This window comes from Aegilops tauschii, chromosome 7, assembly GCF_002575655.3.
Source record: "Aegilops tauschii subsp. strangulata cultivar AL8/78 chromosome 7, Aet v6.0, whole genome shotgun sequence".
Taxonomy (NCBI): Eukaryota; Viridiplantae; Streptophyta; class Magnoliopsida; order Poales; family Poaceae; genus Aegilops; species Aegilops tauschii.
The window spans coordinates 552,511,263-552,529,494 of NC_053041.3; the positions used below are offsets into that span (position 1 = coordinate 552,511,263).

At 55.8% G+C, this 18,232-nt stretch overlaps 1 protein-coding gene across 2 annotated transcripts; it reads right to left on the minus strand.

Moving 5' to 3' along the window:
* Positions 1-851: 851 nt before the first annotated feature.
* LOC109770837 (uncharacterized) lies at positions 852-9,044 on the minus strand. 2 transcript variants are annotated; one of them, XM_020329547.4, is made up of 10 exons: positions 8,757-9,044; positions 8,325-8,645; positions 8,071-8,214; positions 7,851-7,934; positions 7,736-7,761; positions 7,601-7,639; positions 6,993-7,052; positions 6,622-6,687; positions 6,435-6,517; positions 852-1,622 (listed from the first exon to the last, which is right to left on the minus strand). In XM_020329547.4, exons 1-10 carry the CDS (start codon positions 8,870-8,872, stop codon positions 1,362-1,364), a joined length of 1,200 nt encoding a protein of 399 aa, XP_020185136.1. In that variant the 5' UTR covers positions 8,873-9,044; the 3' UTR covers positions 852-1,361. The 2 variants fall into 2 exon arrangements, with proteins under 2 accessions (XP_020185136.1, XP_040250590.1); XM_040394656.3 differs by having other exon boundaries at positions 6,655-6,687; positions 8,757-9,037.
* Positions 9,045-18,232: the final 9,188 nt, after the last annotated feature.

Sequence of the window (18,232 nt, forward strand, 5' to 3'; positions counted from 1 at the left end):
CACGGTATGCGTACGACGCGGGCGTGGGGGGGGGACGTACACGGGCGGCCGGCCCTACGACAGACGGCGGGTATACTATACGGAAATTAGTATGGACAATATTACCCCTTCTACGTTTATTGTGTGTGTGTGTGTGCGTGTGTGTGTGGTGGTGGTGTGTGTGTGTGTGTGTGTGTGTGTGTGTGTGGGGTGGGGGGGGGGGGGGGGGGACGCCCTAAAGCGAAGCACTACTACGATAGACCTAGCTGTGCGACGTAGCATTACACCTCCTGTACGCATCAAAGTCACGGTCGCCATCGTCGTCGTCGGTGTGCCCTCAGTCGGAGGGAACTGCCTCGTGGTCATTGCTGTGGAGCTCTGGACCGGCCGACGGGGGCTCGGATATGGCTTGAGGCGGCCGACGGATGACGGAGGAGCTCGGCGGCGACCAAAATCGATGCTACGGTGGCGGGGAGGGCGGATCTCTTGTAGTGTTGTGTGGCAGCTGCTAGTGGTGATGCAAAACTGCATCTCTTGTCACAGTTTTTTGCATCACGGCCCAAAAATTGTGCGTCACCAATAGCTGGAGGCGGTTTTTTTGCCCTAAAAGACCAAATGGCAGTTAGGGCTGCTATTAGAGATGCTCTAAGCCTGCGTAGTTTTGCTTATGGCTAGTGCTAATTTTTTTTTCTTTGAACACGCTTATGGGCCTATGGCTAGTGGTTCAGATATGATAGCTGGAAATTTGGTGCTCTGTGTAGAGTGCAGAGAAATTACTCTGAAGGTATTGATTAACAAAATTCCTATACTACTTATGTACAGTAGTACCACAAGCTTCATGCGATGCCCGATCCAAATCGACTGAAGCTTCATTTTCCTTCAATCCATTCATGAGTACGAGCCTTTTCATTTATCCAGCAATGCATTACTACAAATTCACATGGCCTTTGCGTCAGTTTTCAGCAAGGAAACAATGGTTTTCTTCTATGTACTGAAAATTAGCATGGTCGAATGGATCTTGCATCACTCAGCCGACATGATCACACAATCAACCTGTGAGAGCACGTCCATCCATTGACATTGACGTGCAACTGGTAAGGCCATGTTGCTCGAACCAGCTCTGCCGCCTGCCTTTCAACACTGCAGTGGTGCTCGTGGAAATGCCACACCGGAGCAGAAACTCTGCCTCTGCATGCTTTCTACAGTCCTACGTACAGGCTACCAATCCTCTCCAAAGTGCATGATTAGGTTCTTACAAAAAGAAAAAGATACCATAGCCCTTCTTCTGGTAGAGCATTAGGAAGAAAACAATACACCATAACTTGTACATATACTAAAGATCAAAACCAAGGCGGATCAATAGATGCAGCGGCTAAGAGTTTCTAGTTCTGTCGGGTGCTCAAGTTGCCAATGGATAAGTTCAACCTCTTAGTTTTTGCCTTTTGGCAATCTAATCGCAGTTCGAATATCATCTTCTCGTGCTCAAATGTTTTCTCCAGGAACATCGTGTGATCTGGACCACCATATGTGCATGTCTTGTTCACTAGCATGGCCATGGCAGTTGAAATGTCTCCGAGGGTTTCTATTTTATTTAAAACATGATTGGCGTCCACCGTCCAACCAGAACGTGCATCGACGACATCCTGATAAAAATAAATAAATAAAATTAGAAAGAAAAAAAAAAGATATTGCATTGTATGTATGACGGTTTGTAAACAGAGGTGGTTGAGTGCTTATGGGTGAAACGGAGAGAGGGGGGAGACTAGTGAGCTAAGGCTACGCTACACACAAAATCATGGAGCACCAGACTTGTACAAAGAAAAAAAGAGCCACCACCCCACTGTCAAGAAGTAAGCATGCCAATAATGATATTGGATACAATCCTTTGATAACGTGTAATGTTTAGTTGATCTAAACTTGAGGTGGCCCTGCTCTGCTCACCATAACTAAGACTGAATAAACGCAATTCCCCACCTGGTACTACATCTACTGACAAGAGTTTACTGATCCAAGATATTGGATACTAAATCTATTGACAAGAGTTGTTACCTGGAAATAGGAAACTGAAGTTGTGGCGGCGGACAGTCCAAAGGTTTTAGACTCAGCAGAACTAAAACTGAACACATAAGATGTGACTTTGGCACTGCTACACATGAGGAGGGAGTGACTTTGGGAGGTCAAGTGGTGCCTAAGAATGATATCAATGCTACAAAGAGATGGGGATACTGATGAAGATGTTAGCCATATAATCAAAACAGGGTGGATGAAGTGGCGCCAAGCATCTGGCATTCTCTGAAAAAAGCTAAAAGGCAAGTTTTAGTGTGTGTTTGGTTCAGGAAACAAAGTGGAATGGAATGTCATGGTTCCATTCCACTAGAATGGGTCGGTTCAGTTTTTCTATTTGGTAGGAATATTTCGGAGGAATGGAATGCTTACATTTTGATGTTTGGTTTTAGAGATAGAATGGAATGAAATTATTCATCTCACCTCTTTTAGGTAGGAATGGTGAGATCACCACTCATATGTGAATACGATGTATAATTCCAATGTCGGATACCAAACAGAAGAATCAAAATACAAAATTTAGTAGCACCAAGCAAATTGGTGAATACAACAGCAGCCAGCAAATTGGTACCCAATGTCCACAGGTACGCACCAAATTTCACCAATCTCTCGTACAGAAACAGTCACCAAATCGATGCAAATCGGTGCCCAATCTCCATGATTGCATACGGCAGCAAGCAACTGCTGCTCCCTGTCCGGGGCAGGGCCAGACGCGCTCGCCTAGGCAACGGCAACACACAATCGTTGTTGCCGTTCTTCCTTGTTGCAGACCAGGGCCCAACACGCCCGTTGTAGGGAACGGCAACGAGGCATGCCGAGCCCATGCGCCGTCGTTGTTGTGGCTGTTCCTTGTTGCAGACCAGGGCCCAGCAGGCCGTTGCTGTTGCGGCTCGTCTACTTCCACCAGATCTGCGGTGCACCACCGCCACAACATCAATAGGGAGAGGGCGGCATCGGGAATGAGAGCAGTGACAGCCCGAGCCGGTGGCTGGAGGGAGAGACGGGAGACGATGGGAGGGTGGCGGCTGGAGCTTGGCTTGGTCGAGGGAGAGGGGCAGAGTCGGGGAGAAGGTGAGACACGTGAGGCATTCCACGTCGTTCCACCAATTTGGAGGTATGAGCACATTCCGGATCTAAGGGGAATATGCCGTTCTAGGGAACGAGTGGATTCCGACTCCTCAACCCAACCGAACACAAGAATGAACCCTTGGTGCGGAACGGACCCATTACGTTCCACCTGCTGACGCGAACCAAACACACCCTTACTGAACGGTGATTAGACTTGCAATGTTGTATGGGGCAGAATGTTGGCCTACAAAAAGACGACATGTTCACCAATTGTGTGTTGCAGAAATGCCTATGTTGTGTTTGGATTTGTGGTCATACAAAGAATGGGTCGAGTTCAGAACGATGATATACGTGATCGGCTAGGGGTAGCACCAATCGAAGAAATGCTTGTCCAACACCGGTTGAGGTGGTTTGGCCATATCCAAAGGAGACCCCTGGAGGCACCAGCGCATAGTGGAATCCTAAGCCACGATAATAATGTGAGGAGAGGAAGGGGAAAGCTGAAATCATGGGAGGAGGAAATAAAAAGAGACTTGAAAAAATGGGATATACCCAAAGATTTCTGCTTGAACAGGAGTGTGGAAAGCCTATTCATGTGTCTGAACCTTGATTAGTGGCTCCTGTTGGGTTTTAACTCTAGCCTACCCCAACTTGCTTGAGACTGAAAGACTTTGCTGTTGCTGTTGTTTCTCAAGAAAGGATATATGAAATCATACATTGTACTAAATTATCAATAAACCTGGTGTATTGATACAAATGAGAAATGATACACAATGACTAAACAAGCTTGATGGCAAACCACGACTTTTAGATCGCCTTGTATTGTTATGACCGGTTTAGCCTACGGCCGTAAAAGGCCCACCGGGCAATCTTAGCCCGCAAGTTATCCTAGGTTAATTCGTATGCAAGTTATCTAGGTTATAAATATATGCTGTAAGACTCTTTTTGAGATTACGCAATAAGAATATTATTATTCCTGTTGCCCGGCTCCCAGAGGAGCCGGAACCCTAGCCGCCGCCATCTTCCTCCGTCGCGACGGCGCCCAGCCGCCGGCGCGCCCGCTCATCGCCACGCCCCGCTCCATCCTTCCCCTACAACCTTCGGAGCAGGTCCGGTAGGACCCCTGGTTCTACCAATTTGGTATCCAGAGACTCGGGTTCGACCATGTCTTCTCCATCACCCACGCCGCCGCTGCCCTCCGGCACCACCGCCTCGCTGTCCGCCCCCCCGATGACCACCAACGGAGCTCCGACGCTGCCAGGGCTGAGCACCACAGTGGGGGCCCCAACGCCGCCGGCCCCAATACCGCCGGCTCCCGTCTCCCCCGCGCCACCGCCGACAACCTCAGTATTCACGCCGGAGGAGATGACCAGCATCCTGCGGGACCTCGTGACGGCCGTCCAGGGCATCTCCCTGTACCTGGCCAGCCCGTACACCACCCCGCCGGCTGCGCCCCCTGCCTACAGCCACCCGGTGACGCACTGGCCGCTCCAGGACGCGTCTGGCCCGAGCGGACCGCCCCTGCTGCCGTTCCAGGCGGGCTACACCAGCGGGCCTCCGCCGCTGCTGCACCTCTAACAGTCCCCAGCCGCGGGCCAGCTCTGGCCGCCGTGGCCGCCGACTTCTACACCGGTCTCCGCCGCGTCTGGCTGCTACCCACAGCAGACGCAACAGCCGCTGCAGCTCCAGGCGCCACCTCTGCCCAGCGGCGGATGAGACTGTCGTCCGCCGCTCCGGCCGGCCTGCCCATCAACCAGGTCCGGTTCCCGCCCTCTCCATCGCCAATACCAGCGTGGGCGACTGGGTCTTCTCCATCGCCGGTCTACACCGCGGCTTTCGAACAGCCGACCCCGTTCCCGCAGTTTGACGGGCCATCCGGCACCGCAGGTCACCACCCGGAGTACTCCGACCAGGCGCCACCGGCCGCCCTGCTCCCCTCCTCCGAGCCAGTCCGACACGGCGCTCCGGCGCAGACACCACCGCGGTTCGCCAAAATCGACTTCGCCACCTATGACGGCACGGAGGACCCCCTCAACTGGCTCAACCAGTGCGACCAGTTCTTTCGCGGGCAGCGCACCCTCGCATCAGAGCGTACCTGGCTCGCCTCCTACCACCTCCGCGCCGCGGCACAGACATGGTATTACGCCCTCGAGCAGGACGAGGGCGGCATGCCCCCTTGGGAGCGCTTCCGCGAGCTCTGCCTCCTTCACTTTGGGCCCCCGGTCCGCGGAAGCCGCTTGGCGGAGCTCGGTCGCCTTCCCTTCACCTCCACGGTGCAGGACTTCGCCGACCGCTTCCGGGCCCTGGCGTGCCACGCGTCGGGCGTGACGGCGCAACAGCGGGCCGACCTCTTCGTCGGTGGACTTTCGGATCACATCCGCGTGGACGAGGAACTTCGGGGACCCCAGGATCTCCAGTCGGCCATGTACTACGCCCGCGCGTTCGAGCGCCGCGCGGTGGCCATCCAGCAGGCATCACCGTCCCGGACCGCTGGGTCGCTACCCGGGCCGGATTCCGTGCAGGGTCGGCCTGCGCAGGCTTCCGCGGCACCCCTCGCCGCGACCGCGGCGCGCCCGTTCCGCCGGCTCACCTCAGCCGAGCTACTCGAGCGTCGCCGCCAAGGGTTGTGCTTCAACTACGACGAGCCCTACACGCCCGGCCATGCCTGCCCGCGACTCTTCTACCTGGAGGTTACAGACTACATTCCGGAGGACGCCGTCGCCGCCGACCTGGCCGCCCCAGCTGTCAAGAAGGTGTTTGACGCTGGTTGATCACCTCGCGAAGTTCAGCAAGCGCTTCCCCACGTTACAGCTCGAGGACGAGCTGTTTGTGCAGGCGGGGAGAAGTGTTATGACCGGTTTAGCCTACGGCCGTAAAAGGCCCACCGGGCAATCTTAGCCCGCAAGTTATCTTAGGTTAATTCGTATGCAAGTTATCTAGGTTATAAATATATGTTGTAAGACTCTTTTTGAGATTAAGCAATAAGAATATTATTATTCTTGTTGCCCGGCTCCCAGAGGAGCCGGAACCCTAGCCGCCTCTAACCCTAGCCGCCGCCGCCATCTTCCTCCGTCGCGACCAGCCGCCGGCGCGCACGCTCATCGCCACGCCCCGCTCCATCCTTCCCCTACAACCTTCGGAGCAGGTCCGGTAGGACCCTGGTTCTACCATGTATATTGTGCAGTATTAAATGACACGAATGGTTAAATGACACATTGTATTGTTATTGATTTGGAATGTGAAACATATTATTGTTGTTTTTACTGGAATGTGAAACGTAATTGATAAGTAAAAGAACACTGCCAGGTGTAGGAGTGACTTACCGGACAAAACTGCCCAGTTGTAGGTTTTAGTTTTGCACCATTGGAACTTTCAGCGGAACATTCTTGACTCAAACGCTTTGTGACTGCACAAGAAAAATATGAAGTATCACCAAGTAGATTCAATTAAGTAACAGGCAATGAAAATGTTCGAGGATCAACCAACTGGAAAAAATACTGTTGAGTATACCTGCATTAGCAGGTGCAGTTCCAAAACTTTTACCTATAGATAACCCAACAGGAGAACCAGGATCGCCTGCAAGAGTTTAGCTATTGATATTAGAAAGGAAAGGGCAAGCATCATTTGTTCATTAGCAAAGAGTACCCTGCAGATGTCTAGGAAACTGCAGGGCACAGCAAGAAGATATAAAAGGTCCAGATTGTAAGTGGGAACAAATAATGTGACTACTGAATAAACTACATATAACTAATAAACAAAGACAGAGTGACTACTGAATAAACTACATATAACTAATAAACAAAGACAGAGGTAAGTGGGGAACATCAACAATGAAAGTAACTGAAATAAACTTCTATATGGAGAAAACGATGGTATGTTACCTTCACTACAAGAATCTGAATGTTCTATGACCTCCAGCTTCCCAGCTAACATAGTTTCATCTGAAATCACACAAGTTTGTGCGCCATGGCTTGTAAGATTTTGCTAGAAAGGAGAACTTTTGCAAAGTATCTAGGTGTATTGAGAAGTAGACTACTGAAAAAGATATCATGCTTCTAGTTTTGAAAACACTGATTGCACAGGATAAATCGACTTAAAACAAACGGACACGACTAATTCTTTCCACAGCATGTTATAAGCCTGTTACAAATGCTGTCCTTTAAGCAATTATAGCAAACGAACCAAATACACTAAAGCAGTTCTTCTGATAGAAGAGCGCAACAAAGCAATATGTCATACTCCCTCCGTCCCAAAATAAGTGTCTCAACTTTGTACTAATGTCATACTCCCTCCGTCCCAAAATAAGTGTCTCAACTTTGTACTAACTCTAGTACAAAGTTGTACTAAGCTCGAGACACTTATTTTGGGACGGAGGGAGTACTTATAACAAACGAAGGCCATAACGAAATTCAAGCGATTCATTCAGAAAAACAGCTTGTGCATTTACACAAAAAATGCTGAAAGGACAGAGCCAAAGCAGATGTTTTACCAATAATTTCCTCGAAACCCATAGGTTCACACGATGAACCTGCAATTGAAACATATGATCATCAATTAGCATGGTTATAAACACGAATAGTCAGGTATCCTTATTGATTATTATACGATGGTCTATGGGAGAAACCTTGAGTCCATGGTGAGGAATGACGCCTGCATGAAGCAAAAGGTTAAAAGCTCTAAACTTTACAACAAACTAGGAAACAACGAGAGCATCAATTCTGTGCACACGATATACATACCTCTCTTTCTGAAGAAAACGGCGGGCAAGAAGAGATGCCGACATCCGGCCTATGTTCTTCTTCCTCTTATGCCTCCGGCAACCCCTGAAATTAATTAACAAGATAACGCGACAAAGACCCGTTAAAAGTTTAACTGTAAGTGCGGCTTCCCATGCAGATGGAGTAAAATGGATCTTCCACATAATAAAGACATAACTGAGGATGGGGATGTTGCACTTACCCAAACCCGAAGGGGATGGTGTAACATGGGTGGCTTGGACACGGCGGCAACCGCAGCAGATGCCTGAACTCAGGGGTTCGTGTGACCAAGTCCTTGACAACCTGCGCGGCTTTGCGCCTAATGAGCTGCCAGTCCACGGGACCCCTGTGTGGAAGAAACATCGAGAGGCTCAAACAACAATGAATGAAACTAACGGATAATTAGATAGATGATAGATGAAGGGGCAATTAGGCTAGGGAGAGAAGAGAGGAGACCAGTATGTCGGGTGAGAGCGCCAGAACAAGACTGTGCGGAGAGCCGCGGCGTAGTGCGGGTCCTCGCGGAAAATGGTGGAAGGGATAACGTCGATTTGGTTCCGGAGATCTTGGGCCAAATCGATGCCCTCCAGCTTGCCCTGGGCGAGGTCGTCGAGAACGTTGAGGCGAGTGAGGAATCTGAGCGCGGTGGGCGCGTCGACCTCGTCCTGGCACGGCAGGAAGCGGCTCAAGTACTCTCGCGCCTCCTGCCACCGGCCGCCCGCCACCAGGCGCCGCAGGAACCGCACGTCCAAGAAGACGCTCGTCTCGTGCTTCAGCCTGGACGGAAATTAAGATCTGTCGATCAGTACCAGCTAGGCTAGGCTAGGGGGAGGAGAAGGGGACCGGATCGTCGGGATAGAGCAAGAGATTAAGCCGTCGAATACGTACGCGTCGAAGGTGGCGGGAAGGCTGTTGCGGCGGAGGAAGGCGAGGAGTCGCCGGCGGCGGAATCGGTTCAGGCAGTGGTGCTCCATCACGCCTCGCTTGCCGCCAGATCTCGCCATCGCGCTCTGGAACGAGAGTAAGTAATTGGGGAATATCGCCGGAACGAGGCGCACTGCGTCTCGGATATCATAGTTGAATCCAATTAGGGCAGTGCTCGCCGGGGTGCGGCGGTGGCGGGGGGTGCGGGCGGGAGGAGGGGGTCGGGGATTGGGGGTGGGATGGACTGGGGTGGGGAGTGGGCGGGGATGGGGATGGGGTGGGAGGAGGTAGGGGGCAAACGACCGGGCCAAGCGGGTTGATTTTCGCGTGGCTGGCCCGTGGGCCGTGGCACGTCGTGTCCTGGCTTGTGGCCCGCCCTGTCCACCTGGGCCAAGCCCGCGTGCCAATGGCACGGCACGGCACAGGGCAGCCCCTGTCTCAAAAAAAAAAGGCACAGGGCACAGCCCGCCTGGCACGTGTAAGTAGTTTTTTAAAGAAAAATCCTTATCTTTTTTTGTAATTTAGAGGAAGCTTTGTACTCTTTTTTCTTCTCGTGGATGGAAGTTTTTAATGAGGCAGCTCCTAATAAAGCTCAATATTTATACCAAGTGGCACTTTTATCTCGCTTTTTATTTTATTTTTTATGAAATTTTCAGATTTTTCTCTATTTTCAAAGTAATTGGCCCAAAAAAGGCCCATGATGCACAAGTGTCGGATGTCGGGTTCCGGCAAAACCTCAAGGTTCGAACACTGGGGTGCGCGCGAAGATCTCCTCCTACCTATTCACACCCTCAACCTCGCCGCGATCCCTAAGCTAGATCGATGAACTCACAGCACAAGAGACGCGAGGTTTATACTGGTTCGGACCACCGTTGTGGTGTAATACCCTAATCCAGTGTGTGGTGTGGTGGATTGCCTCTTGGGCTGATGATGTACAGTACAGAGGAAGAACAGCCTCGCGAGGAGAGGTGTTCTTGTGGTGGTGTGTGGATGAGCTGGGTTTGGATCAGATGCCTTCCTACGGTGGTGGCTATCTCTATATATAGAGGCCCTGGTCCTCTTCCCAAATATTGAGCGGGAAGGGATCCAACAACGACCATTTTTAAAGGGGACAACTAGTACAAGCTATCCTAACTAAAGGTAGTCTTCGACTGCCAAAGGTGCTGGTGATGACGCCGTCTTGGGCTCCACGGTGACCTCCGTCCTGCCGCTCTGCTGGCATTGGTCTCGTTGCACCGATATGGAAACATTTGCCTGATGTCTCGGTACTCCGCGCCTGCGCTCGCCCCCTTTGCACCAAAGGGGAAACGAGGACACTGCGCAGGCTGGCGCCCGCCTGGTCTCGATCGTCATGGCTTGCGTCACGGGCACCTCGCGAGGCACCCCTTGCCTTGATCTCTCCGCCTCCTCACGAGCCTGCCTGGCGAGGCCGCTCCTGAGGAGGCCTTGTGTCGTCTGCCCCGCGAGGCTTGGCCCCTCGCGAGGGTCTTGAGTGTTGGCCGATGAAGACGGGCCGTACTGGGCCACTGGTTGAGCCACGCAGCAGGCCGCGGGCAGGCAAGTCTGGGGACCCCCGTTCCCAGAACGCCGACAGTAGCCCCCGGGCCCAAGGCGCGCTCGGACTTGGCTTAGCAGCGAAGCCAAAGGGCAAGTGCGGAGCGCCGCGGGCCCTCTCAGCCTGCGGCTTGGGTCGACGCGTGGCGACTGATTGGACGTGGGCGTCTCCGCTTCCCCATGCTGCCTCGGCAACTGCCCGACTTGACGAGTCCCTGCTGCATGCAAAAAGAGTCATCATTACCTGCGATCGTGGGGGTCGGCAGTTGGCCTCCCCTGGGCTATAAATGAGGAGGGGCGATAGCCCCCGTTGCCCATCTCTTCTTGCTCCGCCTGCTTCTTCTCCCTCCTCGCTCCTGTTGCTTGCAGTGCCTCCATGGCGCCCGTGAAGAGGTTTTCGGCCGCGGAGAAAGGGAAGGCTCGCCAGGAAGGGCCTGGCTCTCCTCCGCCCAAGCGCGGCCGCGGTCGTCCTCGCAAGCATCCCGCGACCCCTGTCGTGGCTTCTCATGGTCGCGGTGGTGGCCGCCCATGTCGAGGCAGCCTAGTTGGTGGGGGAAGGCGTGTCGTGGCTGCGCAGCCTCCTCGGCCGCGCTTCCATTCGGCAGAGGTGCTGCCGGAGTTCGTCGTGTGGGACAACCCGGCCGGCAACTGGCTCCAGCTCCCTCGCTTCTTCGCCGGTGACCTGCCGGCCGCTGGCCCTGGCGGGTTTTGGTTGCAGGCGGACGGCTGCTGCAGCAGGGCCTCTTGGGTCGCGGTGGAGATCTCCGTCGCCGGCAATGCAGCCCTGACCCGGGGCTGGCAGACGTTCGCCCGCGCGCGCGGCCTGGGCGGGCGGTGCACCCTCCACTTCAAGTATGACGGTGACGCGACCCTCTACATGAGGGCGTTCGGAGAAGATGGCCGCCGTGTTGGGTGCTGCCCTGAAGACGATGATGGCGACGAGGTGCTCGGCCTTGGCGACGGCCGTGACGAGGGCGAAGGCAAACCGCTCCCGGCGGTGACCGCAGCTCGTCGAGCTTCAGCGGCTCCTCCTCCGGCGACAGTTCCTCCAGCGGTGGCCGCAATCAGCCACCACGCCGCCGCGCCCGCTTCGAGGGCGGTAGCGGGTCGTCCCGTCGCCGCGCTTCGGTGAAGTGCGAGGCAGTGTCTGATTGAGCTCGGGAGGACGACGCAGATCCCTCCTCGCGAGCTGTTGCAAGACGCGCGCCGCTTTTATTTTATTTTCCTCCTTTTCCTGCATCGAGAGAGAGAGGTATGGGGCCCCGTGGGGGCATGCAACAGACTATGATCCCCTAATTATCGTACTACATTTATTGTTCCTGTGTTGTGTTATGGTATCGTTGTTATGTGCTTGCGCGTAGGAACAACTTACCTCGGGACGTTTGCAGTAGTTTCCGCCTCGCGAGGTGCCTGCTTGAGGCCTCGCCGGGCGCCTTAAGAGCTGCAAAAAAACTGTTGGGAGAATCGTTTCCGAACCTTGGTCGCGAAGGTTGCCGGCCATGGCTCGGTGCTTTGTGTCGCGATGCCCGAGGGACATGGACTGGGAGGGGTGCTCCCGCTGTGAACTCGAACGAGAGAGCCTCGCGAAATCAGGAGAGGAAAGACTCACGAGGGCAAATCGGGAGAAGAAAGACTCATGAGGGCACCCGCGCAGCCCCCTCGCGAGGTTTGCGAGAGAGAGAACGAGTCAGACAAAAGCAGAGAACAGGGGCAGAAGATGGCAAATAACACTAGAAGCAACTTCAATAAAGGTTCAAACAAGGGAGAACAAGCCAACTGCGGAAAGCAAATGAAAAGCCGCGGCCGGCACCTAGTCTAGTCTTCGACGTCTTCTCACCAGCGCGGAGCTAAGTGCTGCCACTAGGCGTGGGCGGGAGCCCCCGAGGCCCGAGGGCGGCACTCCGGAGACTCCGGGGCGTGTACAGCCCCAACTCGTTATTACGTGAGAGTGTCACGGGCGGCGAGCTTCACAGGCACTGGGCCTTCTTCACAGGCACCGGGACTTTCTTCGGGCGGCGAGCTTCACAGGCACCGGGCCTTTCTTCGGGCGGCGAGCTTCACAGGCACCGGGCCTTCTTCACAGGCACCGGGCCTTTCTTCGGGCGGCGAGCTTCATAGGCATTGGGCCTTCTTCATAGGCACCGGGCCTTTCTTCAGGGGTAAGACTTTCGGAGATGCTGGATGTTCCAGGCGTTTGGGATGGGTACCCCCTCCTGAGTCTCCAGGCGCGCGGCGCCAGGCTTGGAAACATGAACAACCTTGAACGGGCCCTCCCACATGGGCGAGAGCTTATGCAGACCTTTCCGGGAGAGCACCCGCCTGAGTACGAGGTCACCTACCTCGAGAGTCCTGGGGCGGATGTTGCGACAATGGTACCGCCGTAGCGCCTGCTGGTACCTTGCTGCTTGCAGTGTGGCTTCACGACGGCGTTCCTCCCCCAGCATGAGGTCCATCCCCCGCATGGCGTCCTGCTGCGCCTCATCAAACGCTAGGACCCGCGCGGAGCGATGCCTGACCTCGTGAGGGAGAACCGTTTTCGCTCCGTAGACGAGGAAGAACGGGGTCTCGCCAGTCGGCTTGGTGGCAGTGGTACGGATGGACCACAGCATGGACTGGAGCTCGTCGTACCAGCCCCTGCCGCAGGCCTCCGGCTTCTTCTTGAAGGTCCTGGTCTTGAGGCCCCTCAGGACCTCGGCGTTAGCGCGTTCGGCCTGGCCGTTACTCCGGGGGTGCGCCACCGAAGCGTAGCATATCTGCGTTCCAAGGTTAGCACAATATGTTTTGAAGAGATTGCTGGTGAACTGCGAACCGTTGTCGGTGATGATACGGTTAGGGACCCCAAACCGGCTCACGAGGCCCTTGATGAACTTGACTGCGAAACCGGCTGGGATGGTGCGGATGGCTTCCACCTCCGCCCACTTGGTGAACTTGTCAATGGCGACGTAGAGGTAGCGGTAGCCCCCAGGCGCTCGAGGAAACGGGCCCAAGATATCCAGCCCCCAGACCGCGAACGGCCATGAGAGCGGGATGGTCTGCAGGCCCTGAGCTGGCTGATGAATCTGCTTGGCATGGAATTGGCAGGCTTCGCAGGACTTCACCAGCTCGGTCGCGTCGTTGAGTGCCGTAGGCCAGTAGAACCCGCTGCGAAACGCCTTGCAGACGAGGGTCCGTGATGATGAGTGTTGTCCGCAATCTCCACCGTGTATGTCAGCTAGCAATTCCTTCCCCTGTTCCCTGGAGATGCAACGTAGGGAAACATCATTTGGCCGCTTCTGGTATAGCTCACCGTCTTGGATGCAGTAGGTCGTGGCCTGCCGGGCCACGCGTTCCGCGTCCTCCTCTTTCTCTGGCAGCGTCCCTTGCATCAGGTAGTCCTTGAATTCCGTGGTCCAGCATCCTTCCTGAGGCTCCAGTGCCAAGAGTAAGCGTGCTCCCGAGGTCGGGCCACAAGCCGGGGCTCCTGTGGCAGGTGGTTGGGGGAGTTCCTCCCGAGGCTGGGCCATGCTTGAAAGTGGTGGTACTGCCGACGGCTTGAAGAGCCGCTCCTCGAAAATGTTGGGTTCCTGAGGCAGTCGCCTGGACGCCCTCTTGGCTATGTCATCAGCCTCTTGGTTGGTGCCGCGGGGCACATGCTGCAACTCCAACCCCCAAAATTGCTTCTCCATCCTGCGTACTTCTGCAAGATACGCCTCCATGTGCTCGTCCCTTGGCTCGTACACCTTGTTGGAGAAGTTGACGAGGAGTTGTGAATCGCCCTTGATGACGAGGCGCTTCACTCCCAGTGCTGCTGTAGCTTTCAGGCCTGCTATGAGGCCCTCGTATTCAGCTATGTTGTTGGAGACCTTCTCGCCCTGCTGGAAACAGAGCTGTACAGCGTAGTGGAGCTTGTCCTGAGTGGGGGATATAAGCACTGCACCAGCCCCCGTGCCCTGCCGCGAGAATGCTCCATCGAAGTATATGACCCAGCCATTTGGTGCCTCACTTCCTAGGGAGAGAGACCGATCCTCGCCAGCCTTGAGCCCTGGCGCCTCTGTCCATTCTGCCACAAAATCAGCAAGCGCGGCTCCCTTGACGACCCTGGTCGTGCTGAGCTCCAACTGAAACACTTGTAGCTCGATGTTCCATTCGGTGACCCTTCCAGCAGAGTTGGGGCTCCTGAGTACCCTTTCCAATGGGTAGGCCGAGACGACCTTGATGGGGTGACCTTGAAAGTAGTGCCACAGCTTACGTGAGGCCACCAAGAGTGCGAGCAAGAGCTTCTGAGGCATGGGGTATCGTGCCCTTGCATCCCGCAACACCGTGCTAATGAAGTACACCGGATGCTCGACAAGGGTGGGTGTGCTGACGAGGCTTGTGTCCTCCGAAGGTTGAGACGCTTCCTGAGGTGATGGAGCCCCCAGCGCCTGGTTGCCTGGTGCGGCCTCTTCAGCCCTGGGGGCGTCCTCCTGCTGAGGCTGGTCTCCGGCTGCCGAGGTCGTGGTCCTCGCGCAGCCTTCTTGGTCTTGTGCCGCTACGGCTGAGGTCGTGGCTGGGCATGACGCAGTCTTGGCTTGGTGTTCCTCCCGAACCGCACCAGGGCTGCGCTGGCGGAGTAGGGAGTGGCGGTGAGGTAGAGCACCAAGGGCTCGAGAGGGCGCAGTGCCACCATCACCGGAGGGCTGGTCAGATATTTCTTGAGGTCTTGAAACGCTTGGTCGGCCTCCTATGTCCACTGAAACAGGCCTTTCTTCTTCATCAGCTTGAAGAATGGCATGGCACGCTCCCCCAGCTTGAAGATGAAGCGTCCTAACGCAGTTACGCGACCGGCGAGCTTCTGCGTTTCTCTGAGGGTTTGCGGTGGACTCATGTCTTCGATTGCCTTGACCTTCTCCGGGTTGGCCTCGTCCCCCTGCGAAACACGAGGAAGCCCAGTAGCTTGCCAGAAGGGACGCCAAACATGCACTTCTCCGGGTTAAGTCGCAGGTCCACCTAGCGGAGGCTCGCGAAGGTTTCCTCCAAATCCTGGATCAAGGTCCTTGCCTCCCGAGATTTCACCACAATATCATCGATGTAAGCCTCAGTGTTTCTCCCGATCTTCCGGCCTAAGGCGATGTGCATCAACCGCTGGAAGGTCGCGCCCGCGTTGCACAACCCGAATGGCATGCAAGTGTAGCAGTACACTCCACATGGGGTCAGGAAGGTTGTCTTCTCCACGTCTTCCACCGCCATCTTGATCTGGTGATATCCCGAAAACGCATCCAGGAAACATAGCAAGTCGCACTCGGCGGTGGAGTCGACAATCTGGCCAATGCGGGGGAGCGGGAACGGATCTTGTGAGCAGGCCTTGTTGAGGTTGGTGAAGTCGACGCACATGCGCTCCTTTCCTCCCTTCTTCGGCACGACAACAGGGTTTGCCAGCCATTCGGGGTAGCGAACCTCGTGAATAACACTTGCTGCCTCCAGCTTGCGGGTTTCTTGGATGATGAAGGCCTGCTTCTCGGTGGACTACCACCTTTCTTTCTGCTTCACCGGGCGTACATTGGGGCACACATTCAGATGATGCTCAATCACCTCCCTTGGGACCCCCGCTAGCTGCTTGGGTTCCCATGCGAACATCTCCTTGTTCGAGCGCAAAAACTTCACCAGCGCCTCCTCCTAGCCGGGGTTGAGGTTGGCACCTATGGTGAAGGTGGCTCCCGAGGACCCGTCCTCATCAATTGGCACCTGCTTGGTCTCCGCCTTGTCCTGGGTGAACAACTGCTTCTTCTTGGTTGGCGCAGCCCCCTTGGCCTTGGAGGTGTCTGCGCCGGCGGGCTGTGGCGGTCTTGAGGGCCAGCTTGAGCACCAGCAGAGCCTCCTTGGTATCTCCAGCCACAGTGAGGACGCCGCTGCTCCCGGGCATCTTCATGAGGTTGTAGGCCGGATGGGTCGCTGCCATGAACTGAGCCAAGGCAGGGTACCCGAGGATGGCGTTGTACGGGAGGCCGATGCGGGTGATGTCGAAGTCGATGAGCTCGGTGCGGTAGTTGTCGTGGGTGCCGAAGGTCATAGGAAGGCGGATCTGCCCCACGGAGCTGGAGGATCCGCCTCCGACGCCCGAGAAGGGCTTGCTGGGTCGGAGCTGTTCCAGCGGTACATGGAGGAGGCTGAAGGCCTCCACCGACAGCACGTTGAGGCCGGCGCCGCCGTCGATGAGGGTCTTGGTGACGACCACCTGGCAGATGGTGGGCGTGCAGAGCATTGGGAGCGCGCCCGAGCAGGTGGTGTTGACGGGGTGATCGTCCGAGTTGAAGGTCAGGTCGGCCTTGGGTGCCGCCCAACCCGGGGGAGCTCCTTGTTGCGCGAGGGCGGCGCCGATCTGGCGGAAGAATGGCTTGGCGTGGCGGTCTGAGGGCGGCACCTGCGAGCCGCCCAGGAGAGCTGCGACAACCGGGGGCGCCGGCGCAACGTAGTGGGCGAGGAAGAGGTCGCGCAGTTCCTCCCAGGAGGCCACAGAAGATGTCGGCAGGTTGAGAAGCCAAACGCGCGGGACGCCAGTGAGGGCCATGGGAAACCAGTTGGCCATGACTTTGTCATCGCCCCCGGCCTCGAGGACGGCCTCCTCGTACGCCAGCAGAAAAGCCAGCGGGTCCGTCGTGCCGTCGTAGCGCGGCGGCATCTCTGGCTTGAACTTGTGCGGCCACTGCACCTGCCGTAAGGCTGGGGCCAAGGCTCGGATCCCCCTGGCCCTAGTGCTGGCGCCGGCCGCCGGAGCTGGAGGCGCGTTGTCCGCCATGAGGGCAAAGCGCGTTGTTGGTGGAGAGCGGGCCGACGGAAGGAAGAGCTCTGGCGCACCCCTACCTGGCGCGCCAAATGTCGGATGTCGGGTTCCGGCAAAACCCTTAAGGTTCGAACACTGGGGTGCGCGCGAAGATCTCCTCCTACTGATTCATGCCCTCAACCTCGCCGCGATCCCTAAGCTAGATCGATGAACTCACAGCACAAGAGACGCGAGGTTTATACTGGTTCGGACCACCGTTGTGGTGTAATACCCTAATCCAGTGTGTGGTGTGGTGGATTGCCTCTTGGGCTGATGATGTACAGTACAGAGGAAGAACAGCCTCGCGAGGAGAGGTGTTCTTGTGGTGGTGTGTGGATGAGCTGGGTTTGGATCAGATGCCTTCCTACTGTGGTGGCTATCCCTATATATAGAGGCCCTGGTCCTCTTCACAAATATTGAGCGGGAAGGGATCCAACAACGGCCATTTTGAAAGGGGACAGCTAGTACAAGCTATCCTGACTAAAGGTAGTCTTCGACTGCCAAAGGTGCTGGTGATGACGCCGTCTTGGGCTCCACGGTGACCTCCGTCCTGTCGCTCTGCTGGTCTTGGTCTTGTTGCACCGATATGGAAACCTTTGCCTGATGCCTCAGTACTCCGCGCCTGCGCTCGCTCCCTTTGCACCAAAGGGGAAACGAGGACACTGCGCAGGCTGGCGCCCGCCTGGTCTCGATCGTCATGGCTTGCGTCACGGGCACCTCGCGAGGTACCCCTTGCCTTGATCTCTCTGCCTCCTCGCGAGCCTGCCTGGCGAGGCCGCTCCTGAGGAGGCCTTGTGTCGTCTGCCCCGCGAGGCTTGGCCCCTCGCGAGGGTCTTGAGTGTTGGCCGATGAAGACGGGTCGTACTGGGCCACTGGTTGAGCCACGCAGCTGGCCGCAGGCAGGCAAGTCTGGGGACCCCCGTTCCCAGAACGCTGACAACAAGTGCAAAAAAAGGCCCATGATGCACAAGTGCCACACTGGCCCGCGTCGACCCGTTTAGTACATGTGTCGTGCTCGTCCGTTGTGTGTCATATACGTAGCAGTGCTCTTTGTGTTATACCATCTCCAAGAGAACGTAACTCACGCAGAAAGACATGAACTGTCAAA

Coding starts and splice junctions, on each gene's coding strand:
- LOC109770837 (XM_020329547.4), bottom strand. CDS start 8,872: ATGGCGAGATCTGGCGGCAAGCGAGGCGTGATGGAGCACCACTGCCTG. Junction 7,935..8,070: donor ACCATCCCCTTCGGGTTTGG/GTAAGTGCAACA, acceptor AATTAATTTCAG/GGGTTGCCGGAGGCATAAGA. Junction 7,053..7,600: donor GGGTTTCGAGGAAATTATTG/GTAAAACATCTG, acceptor GTGTGATTTCAG/ATGAAACTATGTTAGCTGGG.